Here is a 27,150-nt window from a genome sequence, read left to right as displayed (position 1 = left end):
TAGTCAGGATCGAACCTGAGTCTCCGGCGCTGCATTCGCTGTGAGGCAGCAACTCTACCGCTGCGCCACCGCGCCGATTCTCACTTAATAGAGTTAAGTGAGAAACGAAAAGATTGCTTGTCAATGATTTCAATGCCTTGTCAATGGTCAATAGCCTTGACAATGTAACTAGCAGCCTATGTTCTTAACGACAGCACACTGTAACCAAATCCATTATAAAGAGGTTTGTATTAACGAGGGTTTACTACAACGAGTTCCAACCTACCTCATCGATGTATGAGTCCATGTAGCCTATAAGGCCATCTCCTGACACTGTTCCAAATTTGTCATTCTCCGATACATACATGTTCATGTTCGGCTCCATATTGGAAAGGCGTCGACTATTTCTTCTGCCTCCACTAAATATTGAGGGGTTCATCGTGGACATCCCATAGCCGGCAATGTTAATAACCTTGTTGGTTATGTTTGATGAACCAACCGGATTTTGCGTCATGTAACCGGGTCTTCCCTTGAATCCATCGACCTCGCTTATATACGTTCTCGCCCCGCCGGGCGTGTTTATCGGAAGCAGAGGCATCTTCTGCATGGGAGGGAGAATACTCATCAGTGACTGCCCGTGTTCCTGCACACAACTCCCAGTTCTGGTTTGTTACGGACACAAACCCGCTATCTGAAGAAAAGTCCCGAACCCAAGCGTCACCTATCCACATTCTCTGGAGAAAGTGCCTAACCCACTGAGTTACACCAGCGCTTTAAGTTAATAAGTCATAGGAACAAATTAGGCCAATTATAGCCCATTGCGTCTACTCCATCATTCAATCATGGCTAATCTATCTGTCCCTCTCAACCCCATTCTCCAGCCTTCTCCAATTTAAAAATACCCATTGAGTTGGCCTCCACAGCCGGCTGTGGCAATGTTATACAGGTCCGTGTGGCACAGATCTATAACTCTATGGAGTGGAAAACGAGGTCAACTAACTAAACTGAACTAAACAAAACTATGTGTAGGAAGGAACTGCAGACGCTGGTTTAAACCGAAGATAAAGTGGAAAGGCGCCACCTCCAACGGGATCCCACTATGAGTCACATTTTCCCATCTCCACCCCATCTGCTTTCCGCAGCAACCGTTCCCTCCGCAACTTGCTGGTTGACTCATCCCACCCAAACCACCCCCTCCCCGGGTACCTTCCCCTGCAACCGCAACACCTGTCCCTAACCTCCCCCCACGACTCCATCCAAGGACCTTTCAGATGAGGCAGAGGTTCACTTGCAGCTCCTCCAACCTCATCTACTGTATCCACTGTTCCAGGTGTGGACTCGTGTATAGCGGTGAGACCAAGCGCAGGCTCTGCGATTGTTTCGCTGAACACCTCCGCTCAGTCCACCTCAACCCACCAGATCTCCCGGTTGCTCAGCACTTTAACTCCCCTTCCCATTCCCACACTGACCTCTCTGTCCTGGGCCTCCTCTGCTGTCAGAGTGAGGCCCAGCACAAATTGGAGGAACAGCACCTCATATTTTGCTTGGGCAGCTTACAACCCAGTGGTATGATTTTGATTTCTCTAATTTCAAGTAACCCTTGCATTCCTTCTCTCTCCATCACTCCCCCACTCTAGTGGTCCTGCTAGTTTCACTTTTTCTATCCCTTTGTTATCACCTCTTACACAGCCAACAATGGACCATTGTGGGCTCCACATTTGCTTGGTCATTGGTGACGGCTCTGATTTGTTCTGAACTTTCTCACTCCACTAGTTTTCCTCTCCCCTGATGTCTGAAGAAGGGTCACAACCCGAAAGGTCACCTATTTCTTTTCTCCAGAGATGCTGCCTGATCTGCTGAGTTACTCCATGATTTTTGTGTCTAAACCAAACCAGTCACGCACTGATTATGACTAGTAAGGCAGAAGGGAAAATCGGAAGTGTCGGTATTACAGTATAGCAAAGGGGATTACAGAGGCATGAGGCGGGAGCTGGCCAAAATTGATTGGAAGGAGGCCCTAGCAGGGAAGACGGTAGAACAGCAATGGCAGGTATTCCTGGGAATAATGCAGAGGTTGCAGGATCAATTTATTCCAAAGAGGTGGAAAGACTCTAAGAGGAGTAAGAGACACCTGTGGCTGACAAGGGAAGTCAGGGACAGCATAAAAATTAAGGAGAGGAAGTATAACATAGCAAGGAAGAGTGGGAAGACAGAGGATTGGGACTCTTTTAAAGAGCAACAAAAGTTAACTAAAAAGGCAATACGGGGAGAAAAGATGAGGTACGAGGGTAAACTAGCCAATAATATAAAGGAGGATAGCAAAAGTTTTTTTAGGTACGTGAAGAGGAAAAAAATAGTCAAGGCAAATGTGGGTCCCTTGAAGACAGAAGCAGGGGAATTTATTATGGGGAACAAAGAAATGGCAGACGAGTTAAACCGTTACTTTGGATCTGTCTTCACTGAGGAAGATACACACAATCTCCCAAATGTTCTAGGGGCCGGAGAACCTAGGGTGATGGAGGAACTGAAGGAAATCCACATTAGGCAGGAAATGGTTTTGGGTAGACTGATGGGACTGAAGGCTGATAAATCCCCAGGGCCTGATGGTCTGCATCCCAGAGTACTTAAGGAGGTGGCTCTAGAAATAGTGGAAGCATTGGAGATCATTTTTCAATGTTCTATAGATTCAGGATCAGTTCCTGTGGATTGGAGGATAGCAAATGTTATCCCACTTTTTAAGAAAGGAGGGAGAGAGAAAACGGGTAATTATAGACCAGTTAGTCTGACATCAGTGGTGGGGAAGATGCTGGAGTCAATTATAAAAGACGAAATTGCTGAGCATTTGGATAGCAGTAACGGGATCATTCCGAGTCAGCATGGATTTACGAAGGGGAAATCATGCTTGACAAATCTACTGGAATTTTTTGAGGATGTAACTAGGAAAATTGACAAGGGAGAGTCAGTGGATGTGGTGTACCTCGACTTTCAGAAAGCCTTCGACAAGGTCCCACATAGGAGATTAGTGGGCAAAATTAGGGCACATGGTATTGGGGGTAGGGTACTGACATGGATAGAAAATTGGTTGACAGACAGAAAGCAAAGAGTGGGGATAAATGGGTTCCTTTCGGAATGGCAGGCAGTGACCAGTGGGGTACCGCAAGGTTCGGTGCTGGGACCCCAGCTATTTACGATATACATTAATGACTTAGACGAAGGGATTAAAAGTACCATTAGCAAATTTGCAGATGATACTAAGTTGGGGGGTAGTGTGAATTGTGAGGAAGATGCAATAAGGCTGCAGGGTGACTTGGACAGGTTGTGTGAGTGGGCGGATACATGGCAGATGCAGTTTAATGTAGATAAGTGTGAGGTTATTCACTTTGGAAGTAAGAATAGAAAGGCAGATTATTATCTGAATGGTGTCAAGTTAGGAGGAGGGGGAGTTCAACGAGATCTGGGTGTCCTAGTGCATCAGTCAATGAAAGGAAGCATGCAGGTTCAGCAGGCAGTGAAGAAAGCCAATGGAATGTTGGCCTTCGTAACAAGAGGAGTTGAGTATAGGAGCAAAGAGGTCCTTCTACAGTTGTACCGGGCCCTGGTGAGACCGCACCTGGAGTACTGTGTGCAGTTTTGGTCTCCAAATTTGAGGAAGGATGTTCTTGCTATGGAGGGCGTGCAGCGTAGGTTCACTAGGTTAATTCCCGGAATGGCGGGACTGTCGTATGTTGAAAGGCTGGAGCGATTGGGCTTGTATACACTGGAATTTAGAAGGATGAGGGGGGATCTTATTGAAACATATAAGATAATTAGGGGATTGGACACATTAGAGGCAGATAACATGTTCCCAATGTTGGGGGAGTCCAGAACAAGGGGCCACAGTTTGAGAATAAGGGGTAGGCCATTTAGAACGGAGATGAGGAAGAACTTTTTCAGTCAGAGGGTGGTGAAGGTGTGGAATTCTCTGCCTCAGAAGGCAGTGGAGGCCAGTTCGTTGGATGCTTTCAAGAGAGAGCTGGATAGAGCTCTTAAGGATAGCGGAGTGAGGGGGTATGGGGAGAAGGCAGGAATGGGGTACTGATTGAGAGTGATCAGCCATGATCGCATTGAATGGCGGTGCTGGCTCGAAGGGCTGAATGGCCTACTCCTGCACCTATTGTCTATTGTCTATTGTCTATAGTACTCTTTGGTTTATCAATAAAAAATAGTTGAATTAATGGCATGATATGAAGATGAAGCAACTTTGATAAATACAGACCGTGTCTCTCTCTCCTCCACCCTCGATATTTTCACGGTCCACGGTTCCAATTGGTTCCATGGACACTGGTATGAATTCTTGAGCTTTACCATCACCTCTGAACCCTCCAGAACCAAACTTGCAGAACAGCAGCAGGAGAGGAACAACTGTGGACAAACAATTTGTGTAAGGTTAGATAATTAATCACACGTAAAACCCATCACACAAAATTATAGTCATATAGCCATAAAGCATGGAAACAGGTCCTTCGGCCCAACTTGCCCACACCGACCAACATGCCCCATCTACACTAGTCTCACCTGCCTGCGTTTGGCCCATATCCCTCAAAAACCTGTCCTATCCATCCACCTGTCCAATTGTCTCTTAAATATTGTGATAGTACCTGCCTCAACTACTTCTTCCAGCAGTTGATCAATATACCCACCACTCTGTGTAGAAAATGTTATGCCTCAGGTTCCTATTAAATCTTTCCCCTCCTCACAAACATATGTCCGCGTGGATGCCGACATCGGGAGCTCCGGCAGCGGCAGCGTGTTCGCCCGCCCCGAATCGCGGGGCCTGGGGCGCGGACATTTCACCGTCCGGCGCGGCCTAGGATGGCCGCGGGATATTTCTCTGCTGGGCGGGGGCTTCAATGTCGGGAGCCACGACCGCCCCGACGTGCAGCAACAGCGGCAGCAGCAGCGACAGCGACAGCGTGTTCGCCCGCCCCGGATCGGACTTATCATCGGCGGAGCCGGCCGTCTTCAGAGGCTGCGGGAGCGGCTGCGACGCGACGCGCCTTGGGCTTGGCCCGCTGTGGACCGTCCGGTGCGGCCTGCAACCACAACAACCTGGCTGCGGGCGAGGACAGCGGGAGAAGGGAAAGACATTGTGGCCTTCCATCACAGTGAGGAGAGGACTGGAGGAGACTCACTGTGATGGATGTTTCTTTGATGGATGTTTCTTTTTTGTGTGTTTTTGGGGTTGGGTGGTTCAAGTGCCTGTTTGATGTTTTTATTGTTGGACTGTGTTTTTGGGGGTTTTAGGGTGTGTGATTTGAATGCCTATTTAATGCTTCTATTGTTGGACTGTGTTTTGGGGGGTTTTTGGGGTTGGGTAATTTGGGTGCCTGTTTAGTGCTTTTATTGTTGGACTGTGGGTGATTGAATTAACATTTTGTTCAAGATGGCCGCGCCGTTGTGTTTGGCTGCCTGCCACTGTATGTTTCTTTTTTTCCTAGTCAGATGTGCAGCACTTTGGTCAACGTGGGTTGTTTTTAAATGTGCTATACAAATAAATTGACTTGACTTGACTTGACTTGGTTATTGATCCCCTACTCTGGGCAAAAATCTGGGTATTTACCCGCACTATTAGACTCAAGCCCTTCGGCACACTGAGTCCACGCCGATCAGCGATCAGACCAACACTATCCTGTACACTAGGGACAATTTACAATTTTACTGAAGCCAATTCACCTACAAACTTGTACGTCTTTGGAGTGTGGGAGGAAACTAGAGCACCCGGAGAAAACCCACACAGTCACGGGGAGAACTTACAAACCCTGCATAGGCAGCACCCGTGGCAGGATTAAACCCGGGTAAGACAGCAACTCTACCACTGCTCCACCTTGCTGCCCCAGGTTCCACTCATGATTTTATACACTATAAGATCACTCCTCATTCCAGTGCGCTCCAAGGAATAGAGTCCTAGCCTGCTCAACCTCTCCCTATAGCTCAGGCCCTCGAGACCTGGCAACATCCTCGTAAATTTTCTCTGCACCCTTTATAACTGAAATTACAACTACTGACTTTCAACATATTCATCACGGTAAAGGCAGAAATAATGGAGTGAGACAGTGAAAAGGGAACAAATGTCAGTGGAACTCAGCAGGTCAGGCAGCATCTGTGGTGGGAAACATAGAAAATAGGTGCAGAAGTAAGCCATTTGGTATTTCGAGCCAGCACAGCCATTTAATATGATCATAGCCTATCATCCAAAATCAGAACCCTGTTCCTGCTTTTCCCCCATATCATATCATATCATATCATATCATATCATATCATATCATATATATACAGCCGGAAACAGGCCTTTTCGGCCCACCAAGTCCGTGCCGCCCAGCGATCCCCGTACATTAACACTATCCTACACCCACTAGGGACAATTTTTTTTAAACATTTTACCCAGCCAATTAACCTACATATCCCTTGATTCCTTTAGCCCTAAGAGCTATATCTAACTCTCTCGTGAAAACATCCAGTGAATTGGCCTCCGCTGCCTTCTGTGGCAGAGAATTCCACAGAGAAAACCTATGCTGCACTCCCTCAATAGAAATAATGTCCTTCCTCAAATTTGGAGACCAAAACTGCACACAATACTCCAGGTGTTGTCTCACCAGGGCCCTGTACAACTGCTCCTAAACTCAAATCCTCTCGCAATGAAGGCCAACATGCCATTAGCTTTCTTCACTGCCTGCTGTATCTGCATGCTTAGTTTCAGTGAATGATGTACAAGGACACCCAGGTCTCGTTGCAACATTTTGCCATATCCTTGATTGCTTTCCCGAGGCAGAGTGAAGTAGTAGATGGAGTCAATGTTGGGGAGTCTGGGCTACATCAAGAGGTGTGTATATTTTGCCTGTCCCGTATAGAAGTATGAAAACGCACACCTCCAGATTCAGGGACAATTTCTGCTATCAGGCAATTGAACCATCACCGAGAGATCAGTCCTGAGCTACTATCTACCTCATTGGAGACCCTTAGACGATCTTTAATTGAACTTTACTGGACTTTATCTTGCACTAAACGTTATTCACATTATTTCCTTTATCCTGTATCTGAATACTGTGGATGACTCGATAATAATCATACATTGTCTTTCCGCTGACTGGTTCGCGCGCAACAAAAAGATGCAGCACAGTGGAGCAGCAGTAGAATTGCTGCTTTACAGCACCAGAGACCCGGGTTTGATCGTAACTATGGGTGCTGTCTATATGGAGTTTGTACATTCTCCCCATGACCCGCATGGGTTTCTCCAGGATCTTCGGTTTCCTCCCATACTCCAAAGGTTTGTAGGTTAATTGGTTTTGGTAAAATTGTGAATAGTCCCTAATGTGTGTAGGATAGCGCTAGTGTACGGGGTGACCGGGGGCCGGCGCAGAGACGGAGGGGCCACGGACCTGTGTCCCTAAACTAAACTGAAAGCTTTTCACTGTACCTCATCTACGTTATGAGACACAAAATGCTGGAGTAACTCAGCGGGCCAGGTGGTATCTCTGGAGAGAAGGAATGGGGGACGTTTTGGGTTGAGACCCTTCTTCGGATCCCTACTTCTGACCCGAAACATCACCCATTCCTTCTCTTCGGAGATGCTGCCTGTCCCGCTGAGTTACTCCAGCATTTTGTGTCCATCTCCGGTTTAAACCAGCATCTGCAATTCCTTCCTGCACATTTCATCTACGTTGCTGCTGAACTTACGTAGCAACAACAGAGCCCCGAGTACCATGAGCCCAATGGCTGCTGGACCAAGGTGGGCGTCACTGGACCCAATGAACGTTGCTTTTTCCGAGCAGCTGCTATCTTTGCTGGCACACTCCACCACGTGAAGATCTACGTTCTGGACATTGCCGAATCCTTGATTATCCACCACCTTGATTGGGATGGTAAACTTGCCCGGATAGATGGCTTTCAAGGGCTGGAGAATCATGCTGGTACCTTTGGAAAAGACATGGGAAAAATATACAATCAATGATTCAATGCTACTTTTATTTAGGTTTATTTTAGATTGTTTTACTTTGTTTTAGATACAACCAAAGATACCAGAGGAACAAGATAGACCAGTCGACCCCAAAAACAGTAGTATGTCACAGCGCCATTTTAGTAGGCAGAAACTTGCAGAAAACATTTTAAAAGAAAAATAACAAAAATCTGTGAATTGATAGATGAGATATATTCTGCATTTTAATGGTATCATCACACATACTGTTCCCCCAAAACACTGATTACACTGCGAGAGGCATAAAGGTCGGCGGGTTTTGCCTACTAAAATGGCGGACGTTACGTTCCTTTGCGTACTACACTTCAGTATAGGCGATTTCAACGGGGTGGTCCATCTTGTTCCTCTAGTATCTTTGGATACAACCCGGTAAAATCATACAGCAGACCTCCCATCTAGGCAGTACACAAATGTCGTCACGTTTTGGCGCCAACAAAGTTACAAAAGTTCATCGAACAGTCCTATTTACTGCCTGCCGCTGTACGTGACAACTGCTCCCTCCTCCCCCCGGCTGGACCCCATGGCTTTCAGTGGTCCCCTGCCGGGTAGGCCCTCATCACCTTCCGACAAGTGGCAGGACCCTTAAGAGCATTAGTGTACACATAACACTCAACAATATTCATAAGTTTAGTTTAGAGATACAGCATGGAAACAAGCCCTTTGATCCGCATTGTCCGCACTGACCAGCGATCCCCGCACACTAATACTATCCTACACACTAGGGACAATTTACTATTTTACCAGGTCAATTAGCCTACAAACCTGTACGTCTTTGGAGTGTGGGAGGAAACCGGAGCAACCGGAGAAAATCCACGCAGGTCACAGGGAGAACGTACAAACCCCCTACAGACGGCACCCGTCTTGTAACTATCTTGTAACTAACTAGGAAAATTGACAGGGGAGAGCCGGTGGATGTGGTGTACCTCGACTTTCAGAAAGCCACATAGGAGATTGGTGGGCAAAATTAGAGCGTATGGTATTGGAGGTAGGGTACTGACATGGATAGAAAATTGGTTGACAGACAGAAAGCAAAGAGTGGGGATAAATGGGTCCCTTTCAGAATGGCAGGCAGTGACTAGTGGGGTACCGCAAGGCTCGGTGCTGGGACCGCAGCTATTTACGATATACATTAATGACTTAATAATATAATAATAATACATTTTATTTATATAGCGCTTTTCATATACTCAAAGACGCTTTACAGAGATTTTGAGAACATAGGGAAATTAATAAATAGATAAATAAGTAAATAAATAAATGAACAGAGAAAGGAGACAGTAGGTGAGGTGACTTTCAGTGGTTGAAGGCAGTACTGAACAGGTGAGACTTCAGCGATGTTTTGAATGTGGTGAGTGTGGGGGAGTCTCTAACGGTTTGGGGTAGTGAGTTCCATAGGGTGGGAGCAGCGATTGAGAAAGCCCTGTCCCCCCAGGATCTGAGTTTAGTCCGGATGTGGGGGGATAGGAGATTGGCAGCGGCAGAGCGGAGGGTGCAGGTGGGAGTGTGCCTGTGGAGGAGGTCGGTCAGGTAGGATGGGGCCAGGTTATGGAGGGCTTTGTAGGTTATGAGGAGGATTTTGTACTGGATTCTCTGGGGGATGGGGAGCCAGTGGAGTTTATAAAGGACGGGGGTGATATGGTCACGGATCGAGGTGTGTGTGACTTAGACGAAGGGATTAAAAGTACCATTAGCAAATTTGCAGATGATACTAAGCTGGGGGGTAGTGTGAATTGTGAGGAAGATGCAATAAGGCTGCAGGGTGACTTGGACAGGTTGTGTGAGTGGGCGGATACATGGCAGATGCAGTTTAATGTAGATAAGTGTGAGGTTATTCACTTTGGAAGTAAGAATAGAAAGGCATATTATTATCTGAATGGTGTCAAGTTAGGAGGAGGGGGAGTTCAACGAGATCTGGGTGTCCTAGTGCATCAGTCAATGAAAGGAAGCATGCAGGTACAGCAGGCAGTGAAGAAAGCCAATGGAATGTTGGCCTTCGTAACAAGAGGAGTTGAGTATAGGAGCAAAGAGGTCCTTCTACAGTTGTACCGGGCCCTGGGGAGACCGCCTGGAGTACTGTGTGCAGTTTTGGTCTCCAAATTTGAGGAAGGATATTCTTGCTATGGAGGGCGTGCAGCGTAGGTTCACTAGGTTAATTCCCGGAATGGCGGGACTGTCGTATGTTGAAAGGCTAGAGCGATTGGGCTTGTATACACTGGAATTTAGAAGGATGAGGGGGGATCTTATTGAAACATATGTAAGATTTGAGAAGTTTTCCCTCATTCTGAAATCAACACAAAACCAAAGAGCTGCAGTTTGGACATTTTAAACGGGAGACTGGGGCTGATAGCGGAGAAAGGCTGCAGTCAGTTTACCAAAGGATGTCACAATCTGTGGGTCCTAAAATGGCTGCAGGACCTCGTGACCAGCCACAAAAAAAGGTAAAAACCTTACATCCCAGTCTCTAGGTTTTCTGCAAAGCCATGGCCAGAACAAAGGATGGGTATTGGCCATGCAGAAACATACGAAACCAGGTCGGAGTCCAGACACTGGGGCGCTGACATCAGCATACTCACAATGCCCCAAGCCGACCTAAACAGTTCATCTCAGTGAGGGGGCACAATAGCCCATAGAAAACTACCTGGTAGGTGATGGGAAACCAGTTAACACCCATCACCTCACAATGAAATCCCAATTTACACCTTCTGGCCATCCCCGGTATCCCCGAACATAAGCGCAGATCAGAAGAAAACCTCATACATATCTTTTTGAACAAAGAGATTCCAAGATCTGGCGGGAGATAGGACGGGTCAGAAACAGTATAACTGGCCACTACTTTTGGGTTTTAAACAAAAGAAGAAATACTGGAAGAAGAAGGAAGTCAACTCGAGAAGAAAACCTGCAAGGAACGCAAGCAGGCAAGTCAGAAGGAAGTCAAACGAATGCAGGAGGAAGAAACGACAGGCAAGAAGAACGGATGCAAGAGAGAGGAACAGGCACGCAACTCGAGGAGAAATACTGCAAAACGAACAGCCAGTAACCCCAGTAATAGCCCCATGGTGAGCATGCACTCCAAATACTACATATCCTGGACATAGTTTAGTGTAGAGGGGAGGGTGGTTGTGAATAAACGTTGGGTGTGTATTAAAATATGTGTTGGTCAAGGTTGCGATGTGCCGTACGTTCCCCATCTTACAGTCGTGTATATGTCTTGTAGAACTGTGTGTGTTTTATGATTCATAGTTATAAGTATTCGTGTGATTCGGTATGTGTTTCATAGACATGTATTATAGAACTGTATAAGTATTCATGGACAATAGTCCCAAGTGCTGAATAAAAGCCTTTTTCATTTAAACTCTGGTTTTGAAATCTGGTCTGGTTGAATTTTTTCTGCACTATAAGAGCTCCTGCACCTAAGTCCAGTGTCTAGAACCGTAAGGGGTGAGTGGGTCGAACCACTCACGGGGAACCAGTGTGCACGGCCTGGTCAGGGGATCAGAGCAAGGCACGGGGACCTTAGGTCGGGCGAAAGCTCGGCGCAGAAACCCCTTACAGATATAAGATAATTAGGGGATTGGACTCATTAGAGGCAGGAAACATGTTCCCAATGTTGGGGGAGTCCAGAACAAGGGGCCACAGTTTAAGAATAAGGGGTAGGCCATTTAGAACGGAGATGAGGAAGAACTTTTTCAGTCAGAGAGTGGTGAAGGTGTGGAATTCTCTGCCTCAGAAGGCAGTGGAGGCCAGTTCGTTGGATGCTTTCAAGAGAGAGCTGGATAGAGCTCTTAAGGATAGCGGAGTGAGGGGGTATGGGGAGAAGGCAGGAACGGGGTACTGATTGAGAGTGATCAGCCATGATCGCATTGAATGGCGGTGCTGGCTCGAAGGGCTGAATGGCCTACTCCTGCACCTATTGTCTATTGTCTATTGAAAGACTGGAGCGGCTAGGCTTGTATACACTGGAATGTAGAAGGATGAGAGGGGATCTTATCGAAATGTATAAGATTATTAAGGGGTTGGATACGTTAGAGGCAGGAAACATGTTCCCAATGTTGGGGGGGTCCAGAACCAGGGGCCACAGTTTAAGAATAAGGGGTAGGCCATTTAGAATGGAGATGAGGAAAAACCTTTTCAGTCAGAGAGTTGTGAATCTGTGGAATTCTCTGCCATAGAGCTCTTAAGGATATGGGGAGAAGGCAGGAACGGGGTACTGATTGAGAATGATCAGCCATGATCACATTGAATGGCGGTGCTGGCTCGAAGGGACGAATGGCCTACTCCTGCACCTATTGTCTATTGTCTATTGGCACCCGTAGTCAGGATCAAACCCGGGTCCCTGGCGCCATAAGGCAGCAACGCTACAGCTGCGCCACCATGCCGCCAGTTCCTAAGTCACAGGTGTAAAATTAGGCCATTTGGCCCATCGAGTCTACACCGCCATTCAATCGTGTCTGATCTATCTTTCCCTCTCAACCCCATTCTCAATTGCTGTAATTCCAATTACCGTCTTTGCGTAGAATATTCCATTTCTCGGTAATGCCTGGTTCATCCGAGAGAGTAAATGTGAAAGGGGCAGCGTTTGGAAAGCCATCCTGGTCTGTGGCAGTGATGGTCACTGAGGTATCGCTGTCACACAGGCAGGGCTGAAGGTTACTGATGATGGGATTGTTATCGTTTTCATCATCCACATCTACCACCACGGTGCCAGTGGAGGTTGTGGGAACGGCACCTATGAGGCAGAAGAGGAAGACACAATTTTTACAAACTCTGCAAGTAAGCTGAAATATCGTCATAGAGCAGTCACAGAGTCATAGTCACAGAGTCATAGTCACAGAGTCAGAGTCACAGAGTCAGAGTCACAGAGTCAGAGTCACAGAGTCTGAGTCACAGAGTCACAGAGTCTGAGTCACAGAGTCACAGAGTCTGAGTCACAGAGTTACAGAGTCTGAGTCACAGTCTGAGTCACAGAGTCACAGTCTGAGTCACAGAGTTACAGAGTCTGAGTCACAGTCTGAGTCACAGAGTCACAGTGACAGAGTGACAGAGTGACAGAGTCTGAGTCAGAGTCACAGAGTCTGAGTCACAGAGTCACAGAGTCTGAGTCACAGTCTGAGTCACAGAGTCACAGTGACAGAGTGACAGAGTCACAGAGTCTGAGTCAGAGTCACAGAGTCTGAGTCACAGAGTCGGAGTCACAGAGTCTGAGTCACAGTCTGAGTCACAGAGTCACAGAGTCACAGTGACAGAGTCACAGAGTTTGAGTCAGAGTCAGTCACAGAGTCACAGAGTCTGAGTCACAGAGTCTGAGTCACAGTCACAGAGTCTGAGTCAGTCTGAGTTACAGAGTCACAGAGTCACAGAGTCACAGAGTTACAGAGTCACAGAATCATATACAGTGACGCAGAAAAGGCAGAAGAGGGAGATACAATTGTTACAGATGTTACTGTGAGTCCCTTTTATCTGTGTTTGGCCCATATGCTTCCAAAGCTCTCCTATCCATGTACTTGACTAAATATCTTTTAAAAATCATAACCGATCTATTTCTATCTCTTCCTCTGACAGCTTGATCCATGTATGTACCACCCCCTGGTTTAAAGGGTTGCCCCACAGATGCCTTTTAAATCTTTCCCTTCTCCCCTTAATCCATTTTAGATGCCCCCACCCATGGGAGAGATGCACGTAATCCACGCCCTGCATGATTTTGTAAACCTGACGACGGTCACCGTTACAGCCTTCGGGGAAACAGAGCCAGCCGAAAACTCAGCCAATACTCCCCCTATAACTCAAACCTCCTAGACCCAGTAACAGGCTTAGGAAGTTCAGCATGGTCCCCGACAACTCTCACCAACGTCTACAGATGCATCGTGGAAAGCATTTTATCAGGATGCATCACAGCTTGGTTTGGGAACAGTTCCATCCAAGACCGCAAGAAATTGCAGCGAATTGTGGACGCAGCCCAGACCATCACGCAAACAATCTCCCTTCTATTGACTCCATTTCCACCTCATACTGCCTCGGCAAGGCTAGCAGCATAATCAAGGACGAGTTGCACCCTGGCCACTCCCTCTTCACCCCTCTCCCATCAGGCAAAAGTTATAGAAGTGTGAAAATGCACACCTCCAGATTCGGGGACAGTTTCTTCCCAGCTGTTATCAGGGAACAGAATCATCCTACCACAACCAGAGAGCAGTGCTGAACTACTACCTACCTCATTGGTGACCCTTGGACTATCCTTGATCGGACTTTGCTGGCTTTACTTTGCACTAAATGTTATTCCTTTAGCATGTAAACACTGTAAATGGATCGATTGCAATCATGTATGGTCTTTCTGCTGACTGGTAGCACACAACAAAAGCTGTACACTGCACCTTGGTACACGTGACAATAAACTAAACTCAACTGAACTGAACATGTACGTATCTATTTTTTGCACTCTTTCCAATTTAATGACATCCTTCCTCAAGCAAGGTGACTAGAACCTTATACCCTACTCCAAATGTGACCTTTCCAACAATCTTGTACAGCTGTAATATGCTGTTCCAATGTCCGCATTCAATACACAGACCAATGAACATAGAAGAAAGACACAAAGTGCTGGAGTAATTCAGCGGGCCAGGCAGCATCGCTGAAGAAAAAGGATGGGTGACGTTTCAGGTCGGAACCCTCCTGCAGTCTGAAGAAGGGTTCCAACCTGAAACGTCATCCATTCTTTTTCTCCAGGGATGCTGTCTGACCTGCTGAGTTGCTCCAGCACTTTGATATCTTCTTCGATATAAACCAGCATCTGAAGTTCATTCCTACACCCCAATGTACAGCACAGGAATGGGCCTTTCAACCCACAATGTCTGTCCTGAACATGATGCCAAATTAAACCAATCCCTTAGAATCATAGTGTCAAGCAGCATGGAAACAGGCCCTTTGGCCCAATTTGCCCACACTGGCCAACATGCCCCATCCACATTACTCCCATCTGCCTGCGTTTGGCCCATATCTCCCTAAACCTGTCCTATACATGTACCTGTCTAAATGTTTCTTAAACATTGCAATTGCACCTACCTCAACTACTTCCTCTGGCAGCTCGTTCCATACATGCACTGCCCTGTGTGTGAAAAAATTGCCCCTCAGGTTCCTATTAAATCTTAAACCTATGCCCTCGGGTCCTTGATTCCCCTACTCTGGGCAAGAGACTCTGTGCGTCTACCCAATCTATTCCTCTCATGATTTTGTACACCTCTATAAGATCAACCCTCATCCTCCTGTGCTCCAAGGGATAGAGTCCTAGCCTTTATACCTTCTGCCTTGTGTGATCATATTCCTGCACATCCATGTTTAGTTTTAGTTTAGCTTAGAGATCCAGCACGGCAACAGGACCTTTTGGCCCACCGGGTCCGCGCCGACCAGCGATCCCCGCACACATTAACACTATCCTACACTCACTAGGGACAATTTTTTAAACATTTACCAAGCCAATTAACCTACAAATCTGTACTTCTTTGGAGTGTGGGAGGAAACCGAAGATCTCGGAGAAAACCCAGGCAGGTCACGGGGAGAAGGTACAAACTCTGTACAGACAGCACCCGTAGTCAGGACCGAACACAGGTCTCCGGCGCTGCATTCGCTGCAAGGCAGCAACTCTACCACTGCGCCACTGTGCCACACAGGTGTCTATGTAAAAGCCGTCCATTTCTATGCACTCACCCTGGTTTTCTATGGCCAGTATTGTTGCTGTGTACTTCCCATCCACCACATGTACAGACTCGCGGTCAGGTATTTTGGCCAGTGTGATTTCTGACGTATCTGGGTCAATGATGAAGTAGTTGCCTGGATCGGAATTTTTTGCATATCTGTAGGAATTGCAAACGTGGGTTTGTTTGGCTACATTGCATGCGTGTTCAACAACAGTTAGTGCTCCTGCACTAACAGTCCCGAACTCACGGGCACATGCACACACACACACACACACACACACACACACACACACACACACACACAACTCACACGCAGACAGCAGATACACACACTCACACACAACATATAATAAATGCGCACACACACAAGCACAAACACAAATACCACACACACACACACACACACACACATATACAGACAGAAAAACACAGCACATACACATGCATAACACACACACGCAGACGCACACACAGAAACAAGACACGCACACGCATGCAACTCACGGACAACACACACCCATACACACAAACAATGTACACACACACAACACACATGTACAGAGATACAGAAACACAACACACACAAGCAAAGGCACAAAAACATAACACACACATAGACATACACAGAGACACAAAAACACATTACATGTACAGACACACTCACACGCACCCAACACAATATGCCGGCAATGTTAGCAAGCACTCGTGCATGCGAGGATGGGGCCATAGGGGAACACTCTACCTGACAGTAGTGCTCTCTTTGCCTGTGTCAGCACTGAAGGCTGGGTACTTTCCCAGCTTCTGACCGACTGTGACTTTCTTCTTGTTTTCGCTGAGGGTGATTCTCTTTGTGGTTGGCTTGAATGAGAACCCTTCCTTCTGATCCTTTACTTTGACTTTTAATCGTATCCTCTTGCCGCCTCCGCCTCCGCCTCCGCCTCCACCTCCGCCTCCGCCTCCGCCTCCGTCTCCATCTCCACCTCTGATCACAACAGAAGAGTGATACTTGGCTTTGTTGGTAACTCGAAGAAGAAGTTCTTGAGTTGATGACTGTTCATAATCCAGTTCCTGTGCGGGGATTATGAGGGAACACAAGCGTTACAAGCGTTACAAAGTTGGCCGAGTGAGGCGGGCTGCAGGGGGAGGCTGTTGAGATGGCCCCTGCTCGTCCCACAAAGACCAGAGAGCGGGAGGATGGAGCCGGCGACGAGGACGGACGTGACGGAAGAGCGAAGCCGATAGGAGAGGAGAGGAGAGGAGAGGGGACCGGAGTCTGGCCTACGACGCCCTCGAGTTCGGCTGTGGAAGGCACCCTGGGTTACAAAGGTGGACGGGCAAGGAGAGGGACGTGGGTTCGCTGCTCGGTCCAAGGAAGGCGACGGCCGGAGGCCCGACAGCAGCCTGGGGCTCGCCTGGATCGAGCACCGCTCATAACAACTAGAGCGCGGACTGGACTTTTGAAAATGGCGCCAAAACATGACGAATTGAACCATTGTAACAAAACTTTGCAGACAAAATCCCACCCAAAATGGTCAATGGTGTTTTCTTGTTGCATGTGCAAATGCACAGTGAAATTTAGTTTGTTTAGAATTTAGACATACAGCGCGGAAACAGGCCCTTGGGCCCACCAAGTCCAAGCCAACCAGTGATCCCCATACACTAGTTCCATCCTACACACGAGGTGCAATTTACAATTTTACAAAAGCCATATAACCTACAAACCTGCATGTCTTTGGAATGTGGGATGAAACCGGAGCATCCGGAGAAAACCCATGCGGTGAGAGGAAGAACATATAAACTCCATACAGACAGCACCCTTAGACAGGATTGAACCCGGGTCTCTGCAACGGTGAGGCCACAGCTCTACCACTGCCCCACTCTGCGTTCCTTAACCCGGGCCAAACCCGGGCAAATGAGCCTAGTTTAGATTGGGCATCTTGGTCAGCATGGACATATTGGGGTGATGGACCTGCTCCCATGCTGTCTGTCTCAGTGACATGTCAAAGGAGTTCTGAAGTTCGATTAGGACAGTCAAAGAAAGAACTACCTTTGCCACCATTATTGCCACAGAAGGGTGTGGAGGCCGTCAATGGATATTTTTAAGATGGAGATTGACAGATTCTTGATGATAAGGGTGTCAGAGGTTATGGGGAGAAGGCAGGAGAGTGGGGTTGAGAGGGAGAGATAAATCAGTCATGATTGAATGACGGAGTTGACTTGATGGGCCGAATGGCCTAATTCTGCTCCGACAACTTATGACCTTGTGATTTGCAACATTACCTTTTGAAGCACGAGGATTCCCTCATTGGTTTGCTCATCCATCTCGAATCGGAAGTGGCCTCCATCATTCCCCTCAATAATCTCAATGTTGCCCAGCCAGTTATCTGTAAATTCTTGGTCCTTATCGGACACTTGTACGCGTGTCACTTCATCGCTCAGAGTATTCTCCTGAATGGATACTTCATACTGGAGGCAGAAAATAAAACAATTAGTGGTGAATTCAAGTTCACTTATCCAACAGAGGCAGAATGGCGCAGCTGGTAGAGAGGCTGCCTCACAGCGCCAGAGCCCCGGGTTCGATCCTGACATTGGGCGTCGTGTGTATGCGTGGAGTAAGGTTGCCATCTGTCCCGTATTAACCACGACATCCCGGGGGGGGCTGTAGGCCCAGACACTGTAGGCTCAGACACTGTAGGCCCGGGGACCGCTGTAGGCCCGGACACTGTAGGCCAGGGGGCCGCTGTAGGCCCGAACACTGTAGGCTAACAGAGTGTGTTCTGGGAGCGGGGCTGAGTGCATTCACTAATGGAGGTTGCCTAGCAACCCGCCTACCGGCCCAGGCGGTTGCCATTGGTGGAGCGGGAGCACGTGGCCACTGGCTGGGTGAGGTCACGTGGGGTGCGGGCGGTGACGTCACCTTTTGTCCTTATTTGGGAGTGAGAAAGTTGGCAACCCTAGTGTGGAGTTTGCACATTCTCCCTGTGGCAGCATGGGTTTCCTCCCACATCCCAAAGACGTGCGGGTTTGTAGGTTAATTGGCCTTCTGTAAATTGCCCCTTGGTGTGTAGGGGGTGGATGAGCAAGTGAGATAACATAGAACTAGTGTGATCAGGTGATCGATGGTTGCAATGGACTCTGCAGACCAGAAGGCCTTTTTCCATGCTGTATCTTGAATCTTAAACGTAAACTAGAAATCCTTTCCACTTAGGTATGTCAGCAGGTCTTTAAAAAAAAGCAGTGATGGTGGTGGGTGCCAGGGGAGGCAGATACTTTGTGTGAAAAAGTTGCCTCTCGGGTTCCTCTTAAATCTTTCCCCCCTCACCTCCCAATCCTACATCTACCACCAAAAAGGCCTATCGGGCAGTGGATGCTTGAGAACACCACCCTACCCGAAGGTGCTCGTATGTCATGCTGACCTGGAAGTATATCGCAGTCCACTATCCCTTCAGTCATCGCTGGGTCTAAACCCCCCTGGTGTTCCCTCTTCACCAGAAGGACTCCAGCACTCCATCCACCCATGGGCAATAAATTATTTCCTCATCAATGATATTGTTGTTTTCCAGACCAATCAACTTCTACAGATGCACCATAGAAAGCATCCTATCAGGATAGCGTCACGGCTTGGTTTGGGAACTGTCCAACTTGGCTCCGTCCGAGACAGCAAGAAATTACAGTCGTGAATGTAGCTCAGTCCATCGCACAGACCAGGCTCCCCACCATCGACTCCATCTACACTTCACACTGCCTTAGAAATGCTGCCAACATAATCAAAGACTTGGCCCTCCCCAGTCATTCCCCGTTCTCCCCTCTCCCGCCGGGCAGAAGGTACAAATGTTTGAAAGCACGTACCGCCAGATTCAGAAACAGTTTCTTCCCTCGCTTCCAATAAGCAAGGGTGTAATCCTGATCGTCCAACCTACCTCATTGCAGACCCTGCACTCTGGTACTATTCTCTTTGCACTACCTGTGGTACATGTGTACGACTTGATTATACTCATGTATGGCATGACTTGACTGGAAAGCACACAAACAAAGCTTTTCACTGTGTCTCGGTGACAATAATAAACCAATACCAATCTATAAAATAAACTGTTAATTGAGAGAGTATTTAGTTTCCTTCAAAAAACAAAAATGCCCACAACAGCAGTGGTAGCATTGTTCACTTTAGTTTAGTGCCACGTGTGCCGAGGTACAGTGAGAAGTTTTTGTTGCGTGCTAACCGGTCAGCAGAAAGACTATACATGATTACAATCGAGCCATTCAGTGTGCAGATATACGATGAAGGGAATAACATTTAATGCAACATAAAGTCCAGTAAAGATCGATTAAAGATAGTCTGAGGGTCTCCAATGTGGTAGATAGTAGCTCAGGCCCACTCTCTAGTTGTTGATAGGATGGTTCAGTTGCTGATAACAGAAACTGTCCCAGAATCTGGAGGCGTGTGATTTCACACTTCTGCACCTCTTGCCTGATGGGAGAGGGGAAAAGAAGGAGTGTCCGGGGTGAGACTGGTCCTTGATTATGCTGGTGGCCTTGCCGAGGCAGCGTAAAGTATAAACAGAGTCAATGGAACGGAGGCTGGTTTGCGTGATGGTCTGGGCTAAGTCCACATCGCTCTGCAGTATCTTGGATGGAGCTGTTCCCAAACCACGCTGCAATGCATCTTGATAAAATGCTTTCCATGGTGGGGACATGCCAAACTTCTTAAGGAAGTGGAGGTGTTGGTTTGCTTTCCTGGCTGTTCAACACGGGTGTGCAACATTTATGGGGATTCCCACGTCTATACCTCATCGTTGTCCAGGGTAGGAATATTGTCGTTGACATCCAGGATACTGAGCTGGATGTTTGCGGTCGAATACAATCCGTTTGATTGTCCCTTCATATCTCGCGCTTCCACCAGAAGGGTGTACAAATCTTGGGTCTGTCAGAACAAGACAAAACCATTTACTCCAACATTATGTTATGTAATTTCTTTAAATACCCCTGCCCACCTTCCCCTCCCCTCCTCTCTCCCCCACTCCATTCCTGTCTCCCCCACTCCATTCCTCTCTCCCCCCTCCTCCCCTCCTCCCCCCCCTCCCCTCTCTCCCCCCCCTCCCCTCTCTCCCCCCCCCCCCCTCCCCATCTCCCTCCCCCCTCCCCATCTCCCTCCCCCCTCTCTCCCCCGTACACCAGTACTTTGTGTCGACCAAATTCAATGGGCTGGTCTGGACATTTGTAAATTAGCTTCAACAGAGTTGCAGAAAGTGAATCTTTGATACAAACCTCTCTGTCTAAGTTATTTGCCGTTGTTGTAATCTCTCCATTGTCATTTGCAGTAAACATATTCTTGCCTCCCTGGGATAGAATTCTATAGGCAATTTGAGCATTTTCACCTTCATCTCTATCTGTGGCTGTTAATGTCATCACCAGGGTACCTAGAAGAAAACGCAATGTAAATGTCCCCGAATGGCTTAGGTTTAGCTTTGGTTTATTATTGTCGCGAGTACCGAGGTACAGTGAAAAGCTTTTTTGTTGAGTGCTATCCAGTCATAGAAAAGACAATGCATGATTACAATCAAGCTGTTGCAGTGTATAGATACCTGATAAAGGGAATCATGTTTAGTGCAAGATAAAGTCTGATCAAGGATGTTTTGAAGGTCTCCAAAGAGGTAAATTGGAGGTCAGGACCGCTCTCTAGTTGGTGATAGGATGGTTCAGTTGCCTGATAACAGCTGGGAAGAAACTGTCCCTGAATCTGGAGGTGTGCGTTTTCACACTTCTGTAACTTTAGCCTAATGGGAGAGGGGAGAAGAGGGAGTAACCAGAGTGACACTGGTCCTTGATTGTGCTGGTGGCCTTTCCGAGGCAGCATGAAGTTTAGATGGAGTCAATGGATGGTTTGTGTGATGGTCTGGGCTGCATCCACAACTCTGTAATTTCTTGCGGTCCAGGGATGGAGCTGTTCCCAAACTAAATGGCAAAACTAAAAAGCTGTTTCCTCCCATGTTTTTGTGCTTAGCTTTAGGTTTAATATTGTCATGGGTGCCTAGGAACAGTGAAAAGCTTTTGTTTGCGCGCTATCCAATCACAGTTACACAGTTCCCTAAAGGTGGCGTCACAGGTAGATAAAATGGTGAAGAAGGCTTTTGGTACATTGGCCTTCATCAGTCAGGTCAATGAGTATAGAGCTTGGGACATTATGTTATAGTTGTGCAATACCTTTATGAGGTTGCATTTGGGGTACTGTGTTCAGTTTTGGTCCATCTGCTTTAAGAAGGATGTCATTAATGTTCAAAGAGTGCAAGGATGTTGTCAGGACTCGATGGGCTGAGCCATCGGGAAAGGTTGGGTTGGGTAACTTTTCTCCTTGGAGTGCAGGAGACTCAAAATGATCATATGGACGCATGTAAAATCAAGAAGGGATAGATAGGGAATGGATCGTAGCATGAATACACATTCTTTTGCCCAGGTTAGGGTAATCAAGAACCAGAGGACACAGGTTTAAGGTAAGATGGGAAAGATTTAACAAGAACCTTTTTTTTTAACTCAGGAGGTGGTAGGTACATTGAATGAGCTGTCAGAGGAGGTCGTTGAGGCACGTGCTATAATGACATTTAAAAAACACTTGGACAGGCACATGGATAGAAAAGGTTTAGAGGGATATGTGCAACTGCAGGCAAATAATAACAATATATTCCTTTATTCGTCCCGCACCGGGGATATGAGACTAGATTAGATGGGGGCATCAACAAGTTGGGCCGAAGGGCCTGTTTCTGTGCAGTATGACTATAAATCAGATAATACTATACATGAATACAATCAAGCCAAACAAGCACAAAAGGTAGTGAGGAGAAAGATACTAGAGTGCAGAATATAGTTGCTAAGCATTGTAGCATTACAGTTATAGAGTCATGGTCATGGAGTCTTACAGCGTAAAACAGACCTTTCTGTTTTAGAGACAAAGTCCAATGTCTGCAATGAGGTAGGATGGAGGATTGGGACAGTACCCTAGCTTATAGAAGGACTGTTCAGAAGTCTGATAACAGTGGATAAGAAGCTGTCCATGAATCTGCTTCTTAGTGCTTTTAGTTTTCTGTACCTTCTGCAGATGGGGCACAAGAGTGCTGGAGTAACTCAGTGGGTCAGGAAGCAGCTTTGGAGAACTTGGATAGGTGACGTTTTGGGTCGGGACCCTTCTTCAGACTGATTGGGGGTTGGGTGGGGGGGGGGGAGAAGAAAACAGGAAGAGGGGAGAGGCTTGACAAATAGCAGGTTCTGCCCAATGGGAGCAGGGAGAGGAGAGAATGACCGAGGTTGGAAAGGTCCTTGAATTAACTATTCTGATTTCAATGTTTAATTGGCGATTCGAGAAATTGGGAAACGTCACTTGTGATAAGAGAACAACTTTATTGCCTTGCTTCACAAGGATATTGTTAACCGAAGGGAGGTTGTAATAAAATGTTACACATCATTGGTCAGGTTTCAGCTAACAGGGGTGGCACGGTAGCGTAGTGGTAGAGTTGCTGCCTTACAGCGGCAGGGACCCGGATTCGATCCTGACTACAGGTGCTGTCTGTACGGAGTTTGTACGTTCTCCCTGTGACCGTGTGTTTTTTTTCCGGGTGCTCTGCTTTCCTCCCACACTCCCAATATGTGCAGGTTTGTAGATTAATTGGCCTCTGTAAAAATGTGTAATTTGTCCCTCGTGTGCAGCAGGGTAGTGCTAGTGTACGGGGTGATCGCTGGTCGGCACGGGTCCGGTGGGCCGACGTGCATGTTTCCACGCTGTGTCTCTGAAGTCCAAAAGTCTAAAAGAGACAAATAGAACTGCAGATGTTGGAATCCTGAGCAAAACATATAGTGTTGGAGCAACTCGGCGGGAACCTCTGGAGGGAATGGACACATGGCTCTTCAGACCGGGATCTTTCTGCAGACTAATTGTAGTTGGGAGGAGTAAGCTGGAAAAGAGCGGTGGGGGGTGGGGGCTTTACAAAACCTGGTCAGTGAAAGGTGGACCCAGGTGAGGAGGGTTTGATTGACTGATGGGTGGATAAAGGGTAGCGATGAGAAAGAGACAAAATGGTGTTGGATAAGGAGAAGAGTGGAGTGAAATGTAAAGCACGAGGGAGGGGTACGGGGGGGGGGTGGGTGCTAGCGGGGAGGAAAGGGGGCAGGATAGTGGAATCTGTGTACACCTGGGTGGGAGGGGCGCAGGAAAGAAGAGGCGGGAAGGAAGAGGGAGAGAGATGTAGGGATGTTACCTAAAAATTCAGAATTAACTGTGCCCCTCCGCTCTTGCAGTTTTCTTTACCCCCCACCACCATCAGTCCTGGCCCAAACCCCTATAATTCAAGCCCACAAGCCCAGGTAACAATCCGTGTCTAACGATGGGTCATAACTTGAAACGTCAAACCTATCCAGAGAGTTCCCCAGAGATGCTGCCTGTCCTGCTGAGTTATTCCAGCACTTTGTGCCTTTTTATGTAGACCAGCATCTGCAGTTCCTTGCTTCTTCTCTCTAATGTTCATACCCTTGGGTTGAAAGCTACCCAAAGCGGTCGTCAGAAAGGTCAGAAACATCCCCCCCCCCCCCCCCCCCCCCCCCCCCCCCCCATAGCACGGGTGTTTAAAAACCATAGAGCATTGGTTTAAGGTGAAGGATCAGAGGTTTAGAGATTTTCTTGTGCAAAGATTTGGGGCGACACAGTAGAGCTGTTGCCTTACAACGCCAAAACCCCAGGTTCAATCCTACCCTCGAGTGCTGTCTGTACAGAGTTTGTACATTTTCCCTGTGACCACGTGGGTATTCTCCGGGTGCGCTGGTTTCCTCCCACACTCCAAAGACCTACAGGTTTGTAGGTTAAGTGGCTTCTGTAAAAATTGCAAATTGTCCCCAGTGTGTAGGATAGTGCTAGTGTGCAGGCATCGCTGGTCAGCGCGGACTCTTTGGGCCAATTCCACACTTTATCTTTGAAGTTTAAAGTCTAAAGCTGTTCAGTGGGTGATTGTTTAAGAAGGATTCATGGTTCTTACCAAATGAGGACAATTCTTCAACACTTCCCTCAAACACTCGATGTTCGAATACCGGGGCGTTATCATTAATATCCTGAACTTTAATCACAAGTGTCAGGGGATCCTCTTTTTCTACACCAGAGGCAAACATCGCTTTTCCCGTCAGCTGAAATACAAATAACAAACAAATCTTAAGGCACAAGGAATTTACGACAATGATGCAAATTTGTAACAAATTTACAATGGAGGATTGTCAAATTCCTTTCATAGAGTCACATGGTTGTAGAGTCGTACAGTACAGAAACAGGCCCTTCGGCCCAACTCATCCATGCCGACCAAGATGTCCCATCTAAGCACATACCATTTGCCCGCGTTTGGTCCATATCCTTCTGAACATTTCCTATGCATGTACCTGTACAATTTGTTATAGTACCTGCCTCAACTACCTCCTCTCGCAGCTCGTTCCATACACCCACCACCCTCTGAGTGAGAGTGTTCAGGTTCCTCATAAATGTTTTCCCTCTCACCTTAAATCTATGTCCTCGAGTTCTTGATTCCTCTACTCTGGGTAAGAGACTGCATTAAAGCGAAATTCCCCTCATGATCTTATACTCTCCCACTGATTTGACCCTGACTGTGGGTGCTGTCTGTGTGGAGTTTGAACGTTCTGCCTGTGACCGCGTGGGTTTTCTCCGGGTGCTCCGGTTTCCTCACACACTCCAACGACGTATAGGTTTGTAGGCCAGTTGGCTTGGCAAAAAATTGTAAATTGTCCCTCGTGTGTGTGTGCAAAAGTGTTAGGGTGCGGGGATCGCTGGTTGGCGCGGACTTTGCTCCACCTATTGTAGTGCTGTGCCCACCGTGCTGTCCGAACCCTGACCCTAATGCTGATTTCTTTGGGCAGCACTCAAAAGAAAGCTCATCACTGTACACCAACAATAACAAACCTAAACCTGGACCTAAACACAAGACAAAGGCAACTTGCACATATATATATATATGTGCAAGTTGCCTTTGTCTTGTGTTTAGGTCCAGGTTTAGTTTTGTTGTTATCGGTGAACAGTATGTATATATATATATATATAAGAGGTCCTTCTGCTGTTGTACAGGGCCCTAGTGAGACCGCACCTGGAATACTGTGTGCAGTTTTGGTCTCCAAATTTGAGGAAGGATATTCTTCCTATTGAGGGCGTGCAGCGTAGGTTTACTAGGTTAATTCCTGGAATGGCGGGACTGTCATATGTTGAAAGACTGGAGCGACTAGGCTTGTATACACTGGAATTTAGAATAAGAAAATAACTGCAGATGCTGGTACAAATCGAAGGTATTTATTTACAAAATGCTGGAGTAACTCAGCAGGTCAGGCAGCATCTCGGGAGAGAAGGAACGGGCGACGTTTCGGGTCGAGACCCTTCTTCAGACTGATGTCAGGGGGGCGGGACAAAGGAAGGATATAGGTGGAGACAGGAAGATAGAGGAAGATCTAGGAAGGAGGAGGGGAAGAGAGGGACAGAGGAACTATCTAAAGTTGGAGAAGTCAATGTTCATACCACTGGGCTGCAAGCTGCCCAGGCGAAATATGAGGTGCTGTTCCTCCAATTTCCTGTGGGCCTCACTGGCACTGGAGGAGGCCCATGACAGAAAAGTCAGACTGGGAATGGGAGGGGGAGTTGAAGTGCTCGGCCACCGGGAGATCAGATTGGCCAACGCGGACCGAGCGTAGGTGTTGAGCGAAGCGATCGCCGAGCCTGCGTTTGGTCTCGCCGATGTAAAGTTGAAGTGCTGGAATTTAGAAGGATGAGAGGGGATCTTATCGAAACGTATAAGATTATTAAGGGGCTGGACACGTTAGAGGCAGGAAACATGTTCCCAATATCATATCATATCATATATATACAGCCGGAAACAGGCCTTTTCGGCCCACCAAGTCCGTGCCGCCCAAAGATCCCCATACATTAACACTATCCTACACCCACTAGGGACAATTTTTACATTTACCCAGCCAATTAACCTACATACCTGTACGTCTTTGGAGTTGGGGGAGTCCAGAACAAGGGGCCACAGTTTAAGAATAAGGCCATTTAGAACTGAGATGAGGAAAAACTTTTTCAGTCAGAGAGTTGTGAATCTGTGGAATTCTCTGCCTCAGAAGGCAGTTGAGGCCAATTCGCTGAATGCATTCAAGAGAGAGCTAGATAGAGCTCTTAAGGATAGCGGTGTCAGGGGGTATGGGGAGAAGGCAGGAACGGGGTACTGATTGAGAATGATCAGCCATGATCACATTGAATGGCAGTGCTGGCTCAAAGGGCCGAATGGCCTCCTCCTGCACCTATTGTCTATATCTATCTATCTATCTATCTATCTATCTATCTATCTATCTATCTATCTATCTATCTATCTATCTATCTATCTATCTATCTATCTATCTATCTATCTATCTATCTATCTATCTATCTATCTATCTATCTATCTATCTATCTAT

The 27,150-nt window shown here is 47.3% G+C and overlaps 1 protein-coding gene across 1 annotated transcript in view; it reads right to left on the bottom strand.

Moving 5' to 3' along the window:
* Nucleotides 1-27,150, bottom strand: part of LOC144593033 (desmoglein-3-like) — a 38,492-nt gene that overhangs the window by 3,662 nt on the left and 7,680 nt on the right. Inside the window, exons 5-14 of the mRNA XM_078398446.1 lie at nt 24,690-24,834; nt 20,941-21,092; nt 20,462-20,596; nt 17,956-18,141; nt 16,418-16,743; nt 15,686-15,831; nt 12,492-12,716; nt 7,693-7,929; nt 4,235-4,380; nt 266-580 (exon numbers count right to left, since the gene is read on the bottom strand). Coding sequence (XP_078254572.1) covers nt 266-580; nt 4,235-4,380; nt 7,693-7,929; nt 12,492-12,716; nt 15,686-15,831; nt 16,418-16,743; nt 17,956-18,141; nt 20,462-20,596; nt 20,941-21,092; nt 24,690-24,834 — 2,013 coding nt within the window. The remainder of the gene's footprint in view (nt 1-265; nt 581-4,234; nt 4,381-7,692; nt 7,930-12,491; nt 12,717-15,685; nt 15,832-16,417; nt 16,744-17,955; nt 18,142-20,461; nt 20,597-20,940; nt 21,093-24,689; nt 24,835-27,150) is intronic.

Source organism: Rhinoraja longicauda, chromosome 4 (genome assembly GCF_053455715.1).
Source record: "Rhinoraja longicauda isolate Sanriku21f chromosome 4, sRhiLon1.1, whole genome shotgun sequence".
Classification (NCBI taxonomy): domain Eukaryota; kingdom Metazoa; phylum Chordata; class Chondrichthyes; order Rajiformes; family Arhynchobatidae; genus Rhinoraja; species Rhinoraja longicauda.
The sequence above is the reverse complement of the archived record's forward strand: the minus strand, read 5'-3'. Positions and strand labels throughout refer to the sequence as shown.